The 18,689-nt window shown below is 41.3% G+C and overlaps 1 protein-coding gene across 3 annotated transcripts in view; it reads left to right on the plus strand.

Annotated features, from left to right (window-relative positions):
- slc8a1b (solute carrier family 8 member 1b) overlaps nucleotides 1-18,689 on the plus strand; it is a 114,144-nt gene that overhangs the window by 90,005 nt on the left and 5,450 nt on the right. For all 3 annotated transcript variants that reach the window (XM_058058981.1, XM_058058984.1, XM_058058983.1), the window contains exons 6-10: nucleotides 4,883-5,040; nucleotides 5,574-5,673; nucleotides 11,392-11,577; nucleotides 11,654-11,743; nucleotides 17,740-17,843. In XM_058058981.1, the coding sequence (XP_057914964.1) occupies nucleotides 4,883-5,040; nucleotides 5,574-5,673; nucleotides 11,392-11,577; nucleotides 11,654-11,743; nucleotides 17,740-17,843 (638 nt within the window). The remainder of the gene's footprint in view (nucleotides 1-4,882; nucleotides 5,041-5,573; nucleotides 5,674-11,391; nucleotides 11,578-11,653; nucleotides 11,744-17,739; nucleotides 17,844-18,689) is intronic.

An 18,689-nucleotide genomic window follows, 5' to 3' on the forward strand; every position in this document is an offset into this window, starting at 1 on the left:
CTGTTGATTTAGGATGGATGTTCAACACACATTGGCAGTGGTGGAGCTACCTGGTGGCCAATGGGGGAGTGACCCCGGCCACCCCACTGGCCATCTAGACATTTCACATATCAACGCCTTGCCACCCCTGCTGTATGTGAGTAATGGTCTCACCTCGGCCACCCCAATGACAAATGTCTGGCTCCGCCACTGCACGCTGGTGCAGTTCTCCTGCTTCTCTTTGCGTCTCCTTCTTTTTCCCCACATGTCCTCCTTTGCTTCCCTTAAGAGGTTTTCTTGAGTGGGAATCACACCTGTCCTCCTCCTCATCCTCCTCCTCTTTTATTTTTTATTTCTTTTTCTCGCTTCCTGCCAGTATAGCTTTCAGTGCTTCCGCGCAATCTTGTCTGCTGGTTGAAAATGTCACCGCTTTCTCACCGTGACATTTCTCAAGTGTTCACCGACAGCGGTAATGGACGTGGTGGGCACACAAGCACATTTTGAGGGAAGAAAACCCAAGAGGCTTTGCTTCATTTTGCCTTTGACAAGTCACACATCAGGCAAACACAGCAGCCGATGAGTAATAAGACAAAAACACAAAGGCTGAAACAACCTTTATGGACACAAATAGGATGATGTTCCACAAGAAAAACAAACCTTATCTTCCAGTGTGCATCCTGTGTGCTTCATGCTAACTTTGCTTATAAAACACTGGTGGGTCTATTTGAACAAAAGTATTGGGACACACTTCATAATCAGCCAATTCATCTCACTTGGCCAAAGTTGCACATATAGCAAAACATCAGACCTTGTAAATTTGACCCCCACCCAAAAAGAAAATCCCACACACTTAAAAATCTTGTACAAAGAGCAGAAGCTCTGTATTTTTGTGCATTTTTCACTTTATGCATTTTTATTTTTTTAGAATGTGCACATGTTCCAATACTTGCGTTTATGTTGTGTGTGTTTGGACTGAAAAAAACAGCCTAAAATTTTTTTTTATTTGATTTAAATTAATTTCTGAATCATGGCCTGAGAATATGATGAAATTACTGTATCAATTTATTTAACAATGTGTTATTATTTTTATTATTCATAAACCTCAGAGGGATTTCATGTGTTTACACCACCTATAACTGAAGCAGATACACACACACACACATACTGCAGTGCTATCAGTGCTTCAGGGCAATGTGTGTGTGTGTGTGTTTATGGTGATGAGTGGATCAGAGCTGAGGTTGGGATGTAACATAATCACAGTGAGGAGATGAAGCACACCTCCGGGAGAAACGCACCCGCACACTTTGAGAGCTGCAGCACTTTGTGGGTATTTAACACACGTTTAACGACCTTCTCTTGCTGCTAGCACACATCTTTATGGTCTGTTGGTGTGTGTGTGTGTGTGTGTGTGTGTGTGTGTGTGTGTGTGTGTGTGTGTGTGTGTTCTTACATCATGCATGGTCATCGGGAAAGTCATCACATTATCCAGATTTCAGCCCCCCGCATTTCAACAAGTATTTGATGCTTTCTTCTCTAGTGACTACTATACTAATACTATAGAAATTGAATGGGGATATACTGTATGTTAGAGTAGTCAGGGTACAGCTTGTATAGTAGCATATATTTACTGTCCACTTGCGTTCCAATAACGAAAATGGACAAAAACATCTCAAACATTTAATAATATATAATATAATATGCTTTGCAGAGATATTAAACACATTTTATATTACTGTTTTGCACATTTAACAATTCCAGTCACACAGTATACAGTATCGTACTTACAAAACGTGCAGTTGCACAACATCACACCTTGCCAAAGCATCTTCTTGCTGGAAAACGTTGAGTCAATTGACGAGTGAGACAGTGCCCTCCGCTGGATTCATAGCTGCAGCACTGTTTTTCCCCTGCAGATAGTGCCATTGAACCATTTTCAATATAAGTTACCATAAAAATTAAAATAAAACATACAAAACAGCCAGTTACAATATATCAAAGCTTGCCGAAACATCTTCCTGCTGGAAAACGTTGAGTCAATTGACTAGTAAGACAGTGCCCTCTGCTGGATTCATAGCTTCAGGACTGTGTTTCCCCTGCAGATAGTGCCATTGAACCATTTTCTATGCAAGTTACCATAAAATCACCCTTACAAAGCGTTGCCGAAACATCTTCCTGCTGGAAAACTTTGTGTGAAATGACTAGTGAGACAGTGCCCTCTGCTGGATTCATAGATGCAGCACTGTCTTTCCCCTGCAGATAGTGCCTTTGAACCATTTTCTATATAAGTTTAAAAAAAACGTACAAAACGGGCAGTTACAAAATATCACAGCTTGCCGAAGCATCTTCCTGCTGGAAAACGTTGAGTCAATCGACTAGCGAGACAGTGCCCTCTGCTGGATTCATAGCTTGAGCACTGTTTTTCCCCTGCAGATAGTGCCATTGAACCACTTTCTATGTAAGTTACCATAAAAAACATACAAAACGGGCAGTTACAAAATATCACACCTTGCCGAAGCATCTTCCTGCTGGAAAACGTTGAGTCAATTGACTAGTAAGACAATGCCCTCTGCTGGATTCATAGCTTCAGGACTGTTTTTTTCCTGCAGATAGTGCCATCAAACCATAGAAAACACAAAGCAATGTGCTAAGAAGGCTTTACTATAAATAGCTTTAATTTTATTATAATGTTTTATTATAAAATAATAGGCAAATTGCCTCCCGACCACACTCTGATGTCCATGACTTAAGTGTGGGAAACACGGCTAGTTATTGCGTGTGTTTTTTTTAGGGACTTTCTAACCCTCGCGTGCCTTCAGATGTGAGTTACACAACAGCGTTAACATTCAGGCACCATGAGAGACCTGAGTCAGCATTTTTTCTTTCTTTCTTTTTCCGGCTGCAGCCAATACGGATGCAGCCCCTGAAGTATTTTGTGTAGGTTTTTTGCTGTTTGACAGAATTAAAGTGTGGCTTTTTGCAGGGTGAGGTTGTGTTAGAAGTTAGAGGACCTGGTGATGTTGCAGCTTTGTTTGTGTTTGATGGAACGGGCTGGCCAGGGGAGAGAGAGGAGGAGGAGGAGAGGTCACAGCAGGCTGCAGCCCCTCCGACACTCTTTGCGAACGGGAGAAAGTGCAGCGTGAGGAAGGAACACTGCTGAGGGGGAAAACATCCCAAAACGCACACGCCCTGCACAAGGGGTCACAACCCCCTTCTCCCAAAACACACACATATCTGCACTCCAACACACACTTTTATGTGACAGATTTTGTTTGACAGTAACATCCTCTCGCCCTCCATGTTGCGTTACGTAAGGCAACACAACATTCTCATCATCTGGCCTGCACTAATTAAGAGTGTGCATGTGCCACAACAAGACAACATTAATGAGGGTCACGAGAGTCCTCCTGCTAGTTGTCAGCATCCTAAAGTTTCGTTGCGGGTCTCGTTGTGTGCTTCGGTTGGTTAGAACGAGGCCGTCTTGTGTCATTTGTCCGCTCCATATCAGCGTCAGTGGACACATTGTAAAGTCTGCATCGTTAGCTAATGTGTGCTTAAACTGCACTTACCTAAGTGGTAGTTTGAAAGGTGCATTGCCTCATTGTCGGCATGGTAACCAAGGGTAAAAAAAATATATATATATATATAAAAGGTTGACTTGAATTGCTGGTTCCCCACTCTTGGTCTATACTATAGTATTTTTACACCATTTAAAGTCCCATAGATTTAATGCTAGTGCTGATGTGTCCAAAGGGGCCATTTGCAGCTTGGAGTCCATCCTAAACATAAAATTCAAATATTCAGCCCCCATCAGAACATTACCAAAGGAGGGTTAAGTTTAAAAACAAAACAAAAGATAACAAGAAAATGAGTTAAAATACTCATTTCTGTGATTGTTTTGGTCAATTTTCCAACTATCTACTATCTATCTATTCTACATTTTTCTTATTAATGTTGTTATTATGACTGTATTCCGATAATACCTATTTTGACTTTCCACAACCTAATTTCCCAAAAATTACAACCTTTGTTCATTACTCATAATAATCCAACTTACATATGTTTTTTTTTCATATTTCAAATTTATGCCACCAAAGTGACATTATTTTTTTTCATAATATTACAACATTATTCCAGTAAAGAACATTTTCTCTGTGGATTACAACTTTTTTTTCTATTAATATTTTGCCTTTATACTGGTAAAATACTGCATTTTTTTTGTGGTTGTTAAATTATAATTCTAGAATGTGTCACGAGCTAATAAAAAAAAATGGTTCCCTGCCGTAAGCTCTATTGGGAGCACGTTTTTTTTTGTGTGTCTGTAGCTTTAATGCTAATGAATTATGTTTGTCCACGCCTGTGTTTGACGTTTGCCTGCATTAAGATTTCCCTTCAATACGTAACCCTCTGCAGGCTACACTCGATGCATGGCAAGCTCTTATCAAATGCGTTTCTGCTACCTTATGGCCCAAACATGATCTCTTCTATTGTGGAGTTGTGTCATCACCTCTTTCTGCTTCTTGTGCAAAAAAAAAAAAGTTAAAAAAAAAGTATAAATATGTCTTTGGGATGGAGCGGTCAGGTTGTAAAAAAAAAAAACATAACAATGCCGACAACTTTGTCTTTAGTGTTTTATGGTCTAAACATTAGAAACATTTAACATTAGGTCATGGACTTGCTTGGTCATCTCCGTCCAGGCTGTTCAGTACAATATGGCTAAATCAATAAGTCGACAATAGCAATACAAGAAGAAAATATTACGCTTCATGCGCCATTTGTGTACATTCATCACACATTCCACCTCACTTCTTTTTACACTTGTATGATGTTTACTAATTTTAAATAATATATATATGACATATGTGTGTGTGTGTGTGTGTGTGTGTGTGTGTGTGTGTGTGTCCAGACGAGAAGCAGCAGCAGAAGGAGGAGGAGCTGCAGGAGGAAGAGGAGGCATTGACAGGAAAGGATGAGGAGGAGAGACGCATCGCTGAGATGGGCCGCCCCATGCTGGGGGACCACGTCAAACTGGAGGTGGTCATAGAGGAGTCCTATGAATTCAAGGTAAAACTCCTAATGAGCAGGAACAAAAACCATGACTTTGGACTTTTTAACCGCATTTCCGTATTAACATTCCCGGATGCACCTACATTCGCCCATCCTACCTCTATTTCCTACTTAGACTCGTTAAAGAGAACATTTATGAGGGACTGAGATGATAGTCACACACACAAACACACACATTGGTTACACTAATTAGCTGAGCTGCGGGGTGGTTCTCCTCCTTTTCTTTGCACTTCAGAGGGAAAGCAGGATGTTAATTGTGTTGAATGAATCTGGGAGGGCTGAAGATAAAGCACGTGTACACACACACACACACACAACAACCTTTTGTTGTCGTGCTCATTCAGTTATAATGACTTTTTGGCATCAACGTTCAATAAAAAAAAAAGTGTCAGTCACTAACAGTCAAGGCTCACAGGATTATGATTATGTTACCATAGATGGGGCTCTAATGCTAAAATCACCATTGTATGCTATGCTATGCTAAGCTAAGCTATGCTATGCTATGTGTGATTGTTGTCATCCTGTGACAGAACACGGTGGACAAGCTGATAAAGAAGACGAACCTGGCTCTGCTGGTAGGAACCAACAGCTGGAGAGACCAGTTCATAGAGGCCATCACTGTCAGTGCAGGTAAGAACCAAAGTACTTTGCTGGAGTCTAGCATCGCTAGCATCTGCGTCATGAAGCCTCTTTTAGATCTTCTTAGATCTCTTGCAATTGTGGTCAGGTCAGAATTAGCGCAGAAGGTCAGTTAAGAGTCCGGTCATGCGGTCATCACCCATTCGACTCACTTATGACTGACTTTGTCGTTCTTTGACCATCTGGTGCCCTGTGATTGGCTGGCCACCAGTCCAGGGTGTACCTCGCCTCTTGACCAAAGACAGCTGGGATAGGCTCCAGCACCCCCGCGACCCTCGTGAGGAAAAGCGGTAGAAAATGAATGAATTAATGAATGAATGACCATCTGGTCCAGACATCTTAAGGATACTTCCCATGTGCAGTTGGCTTGGTGTCGCCAACTCAGCATTTCTCACTGATACTCCCCACCCTTCTCTTTTCAATCGATTGTCATCAGGTGATGGGCGTCGCTTTTGGAGACGGTATTTGTAGTGGTTCCAGGTTTTTGGCCAGACATTTACTCAGGAGAAGTTAAGTAATGTGAGGTAGCAGTTGTAGTCGACTTCCTGTGGGAACAGTTTCAACAATACGCAGGATGGCAAACAGAACGGAGCACAATGGCGAGACCATGTAGTATCATCCATCCATTCATTTTCTAGCCTATCCCAGCTGTCTTCAGGCGAGAGGCGGGTTACACCCTGGACTGGTCGCCAGCCAATCACAGGGCACATATAGACAAACAACCATTCACACAATTTGGAGTCACCAATGAACCTCAGACCCTCTGGAGAACCAAGGACAAGTAACCTTTAAGTCTTCCTGATGGGACAAAGGCCCGTAAAATTGATAATTTCCTCATTGGTGCGGACTCTTGGTGCTTTTTGTAGGCTGAGGCATGTTTCCGCTGTTACATCCACGTCATTGAGGTAATCTTCATTGAGTTAGTTCCTCAATTTGAAGAACCTGTTTCATTGATTTTGGAAAGACAAAGACAGACCAGGTGGATTGCTAAGGCGACGTTAAGGCAGAGGCCTCTCATCTGTAGCACGCTCTGATTTGTGAATGTTGCCCAGATTTTGTCGTCAATGTACCGGGAGAAGTATTCCATTGAACTCTGGTTCTATGAATTGTGCAGTCGGGAAGCCTGGGTAACGCAGGTTGGAATCCTCCGACCCACAAACAATCATTGATGTGATGAACACAATGAACCTATCATACCTGTTCATCCTGTTCCTGTTCATCTTTGTCGGTCAGCTCTACAAACCTCCTGAGTCTCTTCTTCTGAGCTTTCCCACTAACCCTGACTAACAATTAGACCAAAAACTAATTTTAAGGTAGTTAAGGTGGAAACTATCAGCTTGAAAAACATTGATGTGCGAACACGTGAATGTAAAGGCCAGACATTCGCTCGACTTTAATAGGTGCAACTTCCCGAAGGCTTGTTAGGGTGTTGTTGCTAGGCAACCAGCAGACAGTTAGCCAAGAAATAATCTCCTGAAATGATTATTGAGCCTCCGAGGAGCTTACCCCGCTGACTGCATATACCTTAATTGATGCTTCAATATAAATATGTATGCAACTAACCAGACTTGTCTTATGCATATGTAAGATTAAGATTAAGATATGCCTTTATTCGTCCCTGTATTTAAGCACAATAATACAAATGATAGATCATGAGTATACAGTATAATTCAATTTCCACTCCAACATTCCTGCAAATGTTTAGCAATAACCTGTAAAAAAAGGAATATATAAGCTATTATTATTACTATATGAATGCAAATAGAGCTCATTTTTGAACATGATATATGGGGAGCATAAACTTTGATTTCTTATTAAATATAGTATACATATGCTGCATTTCCTTATGCATGAAAATGGTGCACACCAGTTAATTTCACTTTTGGATGTTACAGTCCATTTGAATAGTAGCCAAGTGGGTCATGTGACCCAACCTATCCAACCGATGAGGCCACAAAATGTCAGTAAAGTTTTGTGATATGCATTACTGTCCTTATTTTTTTCAATATGCGTCAATTCATGTAATTGGTACTGTCGCTGATAAGCTGCCCATCTTTCAAACTGGCCTTCAGGAAGGTTTTTGCTGTTGTTGCTTGTAACCGCGACAACAAATGCGTTGGCATTAGAGGCGTGCTGTGAGAGCAGCATGGAGGCGGTGGGAGTTGATGTTGATGCAGCAAAGTGCCCGATCGTTGCGTGGTGTTGTTGTTTCATCACACCTGTCATGCATAAAGGCAGTCTCATTTGGACCGTAAAACGACTTCCTCGGCTCTGCTGAGATGCCATCAGTTGTTTTGACTTCAATCGGCGCAAACGTCGTCGCCGCTTCAAGTGGCTCCCCAGCTTCATTACCAGGCTTAAACGTGAGGTCGGAGGTTAATGACTTTTCCTGGTGACTTTAAGTGTGCTGAACCCAACACACGGCATCGCCACCGGGCTGGGTCAGGGCCATTATCCCCGAGGCTCGATTCTGGTAATTGATGGAAGACACTGAGTAATGGCCACGTGGATTTGTGATGATCTGCACATCTATTTGACAACCTGTTGACACCCAAACCTCACAAAGGGAACTGGTGCTAGATTCTGGAGATTTAAAGCAACACGGCTGCTCTCCATGCATACTAAAGGGGTTTCACAGGGATCTATCCTTGGTCCCCTCATTCTTTCATAGACACTGCGAATTAGCAAAAACATTTTGACAAATTGTATGCTCCAAATTTGTCCCAAACCAACTTTAGGGAGATTTATGGTGTTGCTGTTTTAACTTGAGCGTGTTTTTTGGTCTTTACGATCACACTTGGTTGACTTTTATTATGGTGTTAAACACTAGAATTCAATGGTAGCTATATTTGACAGAAAAATAAAAATTGTTTTTGTGATTGTATTTGGGGCTGCACGGTGGAGGAGTGGTTAGCACGCAGACCTCACATCTAGGAGACCAGGGTTCAATTCCACCCTCTGCCATCTCTGTGTGGAGTTTGCATGTTCTCCCCGTGCATGCGTGGGTTTTCTCCGGGTACTCCGGTTTCCTCCCACATTCCAAAAACATGCTAGGTTAATTGGCGACTCCAAATTGTCCATAGGTATGAATGTGAGTGTGAATGGTTGTTTGTCTATATGTGCTATGATTGGCTGGCGACTCATCCAGGGTGTACCCTGCCTCTCGCCTGAAGACAGCTGGGATAGGCTCCAGCACCCCTGCAACCCTCGTGAGGATATGCGGTAGAAAATGAATGAATGATTGTATTTGACAGTGGCAATAAATTATTATGCATACACGATAATGTGCTGGTTTCACAGGGATCTATCCTTGATCCCCTCATTCTTTCATAGACACTGTGAATTAACAAGAAAATGTATACAATTGTATGCTCCAAATTTGTCCCAAACCAACTTTAGGAAGATTTATGGTGGTGTTTTTTTAACTTGAGCATGTATTTTGGTCTTTACGATCATACTTGGTTGACTTTTACTATGGTGTTAAACGCTAGAATTCAATGGTAGCTATATTTGACAGAAAAATAAAAATAGTTTTTATGATTGTATTTGACAGTGGCCATAAATTATTATGCATAAACGATGATGTGATGGTTTGTACCCATTTCTGTACAAGCTAAATCTTGACTGTTTGATTAAAGGCCACTGAGTGCTGTGCAGACAATACCACACAGCCTCCTCTGATGACATCCAATCAGGGGAATGAGTGGACAACATTGCGAGGATGCGTTGAAGTCGTTACAATCAAACATGATTGTCTGCACATACGATCCATATACGTTGTTCAGTGATGAGGTTAGACTAGGGACGGCATGATGGTAAGATGTGTTGACATGCTCAGTGATTGACACGCTGCTCTTAATGATGATGTTTACCATAGAGGCGACGATCAAATTATGGCTGGACTAGCTGATATAAATGTAATATGAATTAAAGACAGCAGCATGTCATGCACACACACACACACACACACACACACACTCACTCAGCGGAGTGAGCCTCCCACTCAAGGGAGGCTTTTAAGTTGGAATTCAAGCTGCCAGACACTGGCAAATCTGAAAATTAGCAAGTCAAATTCAGCTATAATAATTTTCTTAAGATTTGTCAATGAAGAACGTTCAAAAAGTGGGATGCTTGGATGTCAGACGTCTACTCAAGTCGATTGCTTTTTAACTTGAGAAGCATGGTAGCTTATTTCAATCACTTGACTGTGATCATTAATGACAAAGTGTGTTTGTTTGTGTAAGTCGGTGCATGCGTTTGCGAAAAGAGTGAGTGCTCTCACCTCCGCTTGGGATTCAGAGTGCGGTGCCCTTGAGCGCACATCTTGACACGTGCCAAGAATGCTGCAGTTTAGTTTTATTTTCTATGCGCTTGCCTGAACGCTGACATGAAACTTCGCTCTCTGTCTCATCCTCTGACATGGATAGTGGCTGTGGAGTTGTTGGAAGTCTGCTTCACACAAAGCGCCTTTTTTAAAGAAGAAAACGTAAAAAAAAAAAAAAAGTTGTTGATTTCACAACTTTTGGTGCTAATTTCACTTTAAATGTTCACTGTGAAATATTGTCCAGTCCCACGCACCATATTCTTGCGCTCCTGCTGTGACTTCCAGTAGATGTCCTTTATAATTAACACACACTGTGGAGGTACACAGGCTGTCATTTTACGGTGACCTTCTCCTCTCCCTTCCATTTACACTTAATGAGATGATTAGCGCCAAGTTCTCACCCTGAAATAGGAAACGTTTATTTTTTTCATTCATTCATTTTCTACCACTTTTCCTCACAAGGTTCGCGGGGGATGCTGGAGCCTATTCCAGCTGTCTTCTGGCGAGAGGCAGGGTTCACCCTGGACTGGTGGCCAGCCAATCACAGGGCACATATAGACAAACAACCATTCACACTCACATTCATACCTATGGACAATTTGGAGTCGCCAATTAACCTAGCATGTTTTTGGAATGTGGGAGGAAACCGGAGTACCCGGAGAAAACCCACGCATGCACAGGGAGATCATGCAAACTCCACACAGAGATGGCTTGAGGGTGGAATTGAACTCGGGCGCTAACCACTTTTCCACCGTGCAGCCCACGTTTATTTTTAAGTCCATAAAAGTTACATTTTAATTTGGAGCATAATATTGCATACTATTAAGTGCAACCATCGGGTTTGTGACTTGTTAAGTGTTCTTACTCAACATAGAGAATACATATCAACTAATAATTTAGTGGCCAAAGTTTTTCCGAGTTTTTCTGAATATATTATATTATATATATATATATATTATATATAATATATAGATATGTAATGGAGTCATATATATTTCAAGACTATATTTCAAGAAAGGAAAGCATTTCATTAGTTGTGCCCAGTGAGTTGTGCCTCCAGAGGGAGGCTGATGTCATCGCAGCGCCCCGGCAGGCATAACCAATGTATTGCTTTGCTGGGATGGATTGTGTAATGGGAAAACGTTACAATAGTTGTTTTTACCGGGAACTCCCACATAAAAAAATATAAATGTGAATTAATTCATATAGTAATAATGAATAAATGAATGAATGAATGCTCATGTATGTTGCTTTAAAATCACGTAAAATTACAATATGCAAGGGATCAAGATCTTGTGTCGTAATAACACAGATTATCTTACCACGTGATTGCTCCCCTTAACCGTAATGATCTTCGACATGCATGTTCTTGTCCTTTCTTTCAGGCGAGGATGACGACGACGAGGAGTGTGGCGAGGAGAAGCTGCCGTCGTGCTTCGACTACGTCATGCACTTCCTCACCGTCTTCTGGAAGGTTCTGTTCGCCTTTGTGCCGCCCACAGAGTACTGGAACGGCTGGGCGTGCTTTGTGGTGTCCATCTGCATGATCGGCCTGCTCACCGCCATCATCGGTACAGCAAACACCAGAAGACGTGTGTGTGTGTGTGTGTCTTTGTGTGTTAGTAACACATGATCGTGCGCTTTCAGGCGACCTGGCGTCTCATTTTGGCTGCACAGTCGGCCTGAAAGACTCCGTCACGGCTGTTGTTTTTGTTGCGTTGGGAACATCCGTACCCGGTGAGTTTGCGCACACATGATATCAATTCATCCCTGAATTTCCGACATTAGACCTTTCTCTTTTTCCCCATTTGGCTTCATGAGGCCTTTATGAGCACAAAATCCCCCCAGGGTCTTCTATTTAGCAGATTTGTCTTCTTCCTCCTCTGGGAGCATTGCATAACATTTGCAATTCAGGGCATTCAATTTTTACGTCGAGATTTATTCCACTCATATCCCTTCTGCACGTCATTTGGTTCTAACAACCAGAGCCCAGATGTGGGATTTTTTGGGGACAATACCGATATTGGGGGCTGAAGAAAGCCGATATCAGAGGTAAGGGCAGATATATGAAGTAAGAGCATTGATATACACAGGATATATACTGCAGTTGACGTTTTTTTTTATTATTTTGCCCCTAATCCACAATCCTTGTGTGAGACATGAACACATACTGTATGTCTTTCTCAGTTATTTGTGTTCAAAAGATATAAAAACTGCTAAAAAAAAAAAAAAGCATCAATGCACGTAATGGGAATCATCTATTCCACCTATAAAACCTTCTAAAAAAAAACTCCAAAAAGCACCATCAATGCTTCATTTACATTTAACGTGACCTTGTGCGTGTTAGCCAAATTACAACAACACACCGTCAACTTCCTAACCGGTTAGCGACTAGCTTCACCACACAGTCCCCCGCAGTGTGTCAAGGCCCCTACCAAAAGGTAATGCTACATATTGGAGCGGCCCCTACTGCGTTTGTCTTTTTATTTCTGGGTTTGGATAAGTTAATGCTAGGTTTAGCGTTCATTTCTATGTTGCTATTTGAAATCAATACCCAGGAAGCCAATACCCAGGAAGCCAAAATACAGCCAAATACTGTATAAGTATAACATGTTACCATGAATATAGCTGTTACTACTTGGTCACAGCATGTGTAGAAAACCATCTAATCTTCATGGAGGTGTTTTAATAGCAGTCTTTGTAGGCGGCCATTGAGCGAGCTATCTCTTTTTATCTGTTTGTATATCTTTAGAACGCACAGAAATAAGAAAGACACGTGCTCAAGTTTAGTATAAGGATTGTGGATAATGGCCAACACCCCCCCTCCAACACCAAAAAGCGTAGTTTTATGTCACATTTACACCTAACTTTTGTTTGTTTGGCATACAATTGTAAAAAAAAATTAGCTTACCACCATTTAATAAAACAAAAAAAGAGCAAAACTAATCAGAGGGAAGGATTTGCAGAGAGATTTGTGTCACTGACTGTTTTTTACTGTCTTTTTATTTGACTCTTGAAGGCATCTTTTTGTTGTTTGGCTACATATAGCATCGTAGACTATTTTTTTTATTTGATTGTTTGATACAAAAAAATTAGTTTTGGATAGGATGTAAAAGGAAGAAATAGGAAATAAGTATTTTCTCCATGATGAGAAATTAGAGAAGATTATCAACAAGATCATGTTGAAAAAAAATGGAGGCCATTTCACTTCAGGTGATGCATGCGATTCATTAGGTACATAAAGACACCTGTACAATGAAACTAATCATTTGCAATGTAAAGCACACCAACTTTATTCAAGCAAATGGAGTTAGGTTCCCCATCCTGGCAAAGTTAGCCTATTAAGAACTCTAAAATCTATTTTAAAATCTACCTTAAAACAACAATTCAACAATTCTCCATCAGTAGGAGACACCAGCAAGAATGACTGCAAGCTATTACAGCTGCTTACACACACACACGCACACACACACACACGTGAAGACACCCCACTGTACATGTGCACAACTGTGATGACTATCCTGCACGCACACACGCTGGGCGTTATTAGCATGAGGCAATTCGTCATGTCAGGATGAGAAGTTTAGAATGCTGAGGCATTAGCATGATGCATTGCAAGAGCATACGCAATATGTCACAATAAACACACAACAGCAGCAGCCATGCACACAATGTTGAACTGCGCAATGGAACAATTTAGCCTGATTAGCTTAACCTCTCTCTCACACACAATACACAATCATAGTTACACAACACTAGACCTGCAGTTATTTGGCTTTGGTCGTTAATAAATCCCATCTTGTGCTGCTGTTCCGTGATGATTAAGCTCGTTTTTCACAGTTACACACAGAAAAAAAATACATATTTTCAAGGGTGCAGCGTGATAAAAGAAACATACTGAGAGTGAGCATTCCTGTTTCAGGAAGGAATCATTGAAAAAGTCATTTGTAGTAAATAGTATGGGTGTCACAGGACACGACAATACACAATATTGGCTCTACGAGAATGAGACGAGACATTCATTCATTTTGCTGGAGCCTATCCCAGCTGTCTTCAGGCGAGAGGCGGGGTACACCCTGGACTGGTGGCCAGCCAATCAAAGGGCACACATAGACAAACAACCATTCACACTCACATTCATACCTATGGACAATTTGGAGTCGCCAATTAACCTAGCATGTTTTTGGAATGTGGGAGGAAACCGGAGTACCCGGAGAAAACCCACACATGCACGGGAGAACATGCAAACTATACACAGAGATGGCCGAGGGTGGGATTGAACTCGAGTCTCCTAGCTGTGAGGCCTGCACGCTAACCACTCGCTCACCGTGCAGCCTGAGACAAGATTTTAATATTTACTTCATAAAAAAGTACAATGAAAAAAATCAATAACAATATATTGCTATCTACTAACATATTTCCTACTCGGGTACACTCCTCTGCAGTCTGTGTATGCTAGTGGCCCCGCCTCCACCCACGGAGACTGTATGAATGATAAAAGGGCTCACTTTGTTCATGCCGTTGTTCTATGAAATGAAATGCGGCAAGGTGTTGAAACCAATGCACAGAGTTAAACCTTTTCCTGACAGTTTGGAGGCGGTAGACGAGAAAGACAGACACACGTGTACATGGCAATGTATCGAGCCCTATAAATATCCAGTTAATCTCGCTTTAACCTGGCAAGATGGTGTGACACCCATAGTAAAAAAAAAAAAAAGCTAGGTAGATGCTGTTGCTCTGCTTGGGCTCTAATGTGTGATCATTTTGGTCTGCGTGGCATGGATAGACTCTGGCGTCAACAGCAGAATCAATTATGTTGATTCACTTTAACCTTTTCAAGTCGGATGGAGCAAGAAAAAAGGCCCCATAACGCTTTGGGCCACTGCAGACATTCATGATGGACGTTTTAATTCAAAGCTTTTCACATCACTTCTTTTTTTGGGGGGAGGGGGGACATTCGTGGCAGGAGTTTTGCTATCGCTACTGGAGTACCGGAGAACCACACTTACACACACACACAGCTTACTGACTTGAATGCATAACGATATCAAGGTACTACAGGATGATAATGTTGCCTTGTGCTTTGCTCTTAAGTAACGTGATCTTGACAGGGCTCAGCATTACACCTAGGTCAATTCCCTGGGCAGTCCAGAATCAAGGACCAGGATGAAATGTGATGGATGTGCATATCAGCACCATTGATACCTGCATTTCACTGTAGGGCAGAAACAACACAACCGTTTTGCTACCAAAGACTTACAGTATTTATACAATTGTACTGCTAAAAGAACTACTAAAGAACGGAAAACAGTCAAAAAAACTTTTTCTTCTGATGAAAGATGATTGTTGTTTTGGTATGTACTGATACCAAAGCCTAGTCTATATAACCCTAGAACACAATATTCTGTGTCCCTTGAAATATCTGTCAAAATCATCAAAAATGTACGATACTGAGAGGGACGGCTTTAGAAAAATGTTTGGGATTGAATGAGTTAAGTTCAGAAACAAGGAAAGAAGCTGAAAGATACAAACGTCCACATGAATGAACATCCAATAAAACGCAACACGGACATCGCCAATAAAACACACGACTTGAGGAAGCAAGGAAAAAAGATCCAATGTATCGAGATAAACGGAGGACCGCAGTCCATCGTGCTTGTTGTCAAAGATACCAAGGACTTGGCTAAATCATGACGATCACATCACCATGACAACAAGGGAAATGGAGGGTACGACTCACAAACAAAGAGCAGTGCAGTTGGAAGGATTACACTCATCAACATTTGATAGCCTTACCAGCATGTTATAGGGGCCTGCTCAACAATAAGTACAGGCATTAGCAACCCATTCATCTACGTTCAATGGCAATCTCTGGACAGGAAGATCTGCAAGTGGAAACCTTTTACTTCCCACACCACAAAAGATTGCACTGGATATACTGGATATAGATCCGGACAGCAAGAAAAGAAAAAAAATTGTATATAATTTAATAAAATATAATGTGAACAAGCATGGAAGAACATATAATGACAAACCTTTACTATAACATTCATTCATTTTCTACTGCTTATCCTCACAAGGTTTGCAGGGGGTGCTGGAGCCTATCCCAGCTGTCTTTTGGGCGAGAAGCGGGGTACACCCTGGACTGGTGGCCAGCCAATCACAGGGCACATATAGACAAACAACCATTCACACTCACATTCATACCTATGGACAATTTGGAGTCGCTAATTAACCTAGCATGTTTTTGGAATGTGGGAGGAAACCGGAGTACCCGGATATATAGACACATATAGAGTACTCTATATGTGCCCTGTGATTGGCTGGCCACCAGTCCAGGGTGTACCCTGCCTCTCACCCGAAGACAGCTGGGATAGGCTCCAGCACCCCCGTGACCCTCATGAGGATAAGCAATAGAACATGAATGAATGAATGTTGTCATATATCACCTGAAGAACAATGCCAGTCTTTGCCTAAGCAAGTAAACAATATGTTCAAAGCTTTGGGGGGGCGTTCATGTTGGCCCGGAGGGTGAACTTGCTGAGAAACTCCCTGAATGGATCCCCTAAGGCCCCCCCAGGAGGGAGATAGAAAACACTTGGAAGTAAACTCAGCAGATTGGTGATTCTCCCTAATGACACTAGAGGAGGCCGGGAGGGATGAGTGGAGGAGGAGATTGGGGGAAGGGGGGGGGGTGATTTGACTGACAGTAAGACAGAGGGAAAGGGCAGCCGTCTCTCCGGAGCCTCACTCGCTTTTTTTTTTTGTGGCTTCACGTACGCTCCCAACATTGCTGCTAAGAGCGTCACATGTGGCGTCATGCTCTTTGCTGATGGAAGCAGCGCCTAAAAAGGGAGGTCTTTTCTTCCTTTTGACCTTTCTGCAACTTCTTCATCCCATTTTTTTTTTTTACTTCCTCCATCACTTTGGCTGACGCTTCAAGGAGAACCATCACTCCCTTTGCTCTTTTTTTTTCTTCTTCCCTTTCATCCCCATGTTATTTCCTCACTTCTAAAAGAGTCACTAATGGACCAGTCGCCAGCCAATCACAGGGCACATATAGACAAACAACCATTCACACTCACATTCATACCTATGGACAATTTGGAGTCGCCAATTAACCTAGCATGTTTTTGGAATGTGGGAGGAAACCGGAGTACCCGGAGAAAACCCACGCATGCACGGGGAGAACATGCAAACAGAGATGGCTGAGGGTGGAATTGAACTCGGGCGCTAACCACTCTTCCACCGTGCAGCCCGCGTTTATTTTTAACTGCATAAAAGTTACATTTTAATTTGGAGCATTAACCTAGCTAACCTAGCCAATCACAGGACACATATAGTCAAACAACCATTCACACTCACATTCATACCTATGGACAATTTGGAGTCGCTAATTAACCTAGCATGTTTTTGGAATGTGGAAGGGGAGAACATGCAAACTCCACACAGGAGTCGAACTCAGGTCTCCTAGCTGTGAGGCCTGCACGCTAACCAAAGTGAACCCAATATTCCAAAAATAGTAATGTGGATTAAAAATGTTAAAAATGTTTTGTCATAGCCAGACACACGTTTATATGTTAAAATATTATTTTTCCTTATTCCTCTGTCTTCCCCGATTTGTCCTCACTGCCGGCCAACAATGACAGTTGTTCTTCCTCTACATCCAGTACTTCTGGGCTTCTTCAAGGCAGCCATGAATCTGATGACCTCCTTTTTATGTCCCCACACAGACACCTTTGCCAGCAAGGTGGCAGCCATCCAGGATCAGTACGCCGACGCCTCCATTGGCAACGTGACAGGCTCCAATGCTGTTAATGTGTTCCTGGGCATCGGGGTGAGTAGATTCCCCTTTAACGCTTTGATTGTTTAACCCTTAAAACCCTAAGTGACCCTCAACATTCAGTGGTTTTATTTCTCAGCCATTTTGGATGTGTTAAATGAAATAAGGTTAGAATTTGTTAGATATTAATTTTCAAAAATTTTCCAAGATTTTCACATTTAAATTTTAAACTTGTATATTTGTCCACCAGATGGCGCCAGTTTTCCCTACCGAAAGCATGTGGCAAAAGTATTAGTAAAATTAGTATTTCAAAATTTCAGGCTGAGCTAGTTTTAAAAGACTCTTTTTTTACTCAAATGCAAACTATTTTATTTTTACTATTGTTATTATATTATTATTATTTTATTATATTATTATTTTTTTTAATGTTATTTTTCACGCTCCAGATATTTAGGATAAAATGCCAGTGACTGCTTTAACATGATTATGATTGATTATGATTGATTATGATTGATTATGATTGATTATGACTGATTATGACTGATTATGACTGATTATGACTGATTATGATTCATTATGATTCATTATGATTTATTATGATTTATTATGATTTATTATGATTTATTATCATTTGTTATGATTTACTATGATTTGTTATGATTATGGTTATGATTATGATGGTGATTATTATTATTATTTTTTTTATCACTATTATTGTCTTTTTATCCTAAATATCTGGAGTGTGTTAAAAATAATAATAGTAATAATAAAAGTTTTAATTTTTGAGGAATTTCACATTAGAAAAAATAATGCAGGCAATCATTGACTCCTCTGAAGTTACAAAATGGAAACATTAATATGCAATATTTTTACTGCAGTTTTTGGGAAGCTGGCATTTTT

The sequence above is a fragment of the Doryrhamphus excisus genome, chromosome 20, assembly GCF_030265055.1.
Source record: "Doryrhamphus excisus isolate RoL2022-K1 chromosome 20, RoL_Dexc_1.0, whole genome shotgun sequence".
NCBI classification, from domain to species: domain Eukaryota; kingdom Metazoa; phylum Chordata; class Actinopteri; order Syngnathiformes; family Syngnathidae; genus Doryrhamphus; species Doryrhamphus excisus.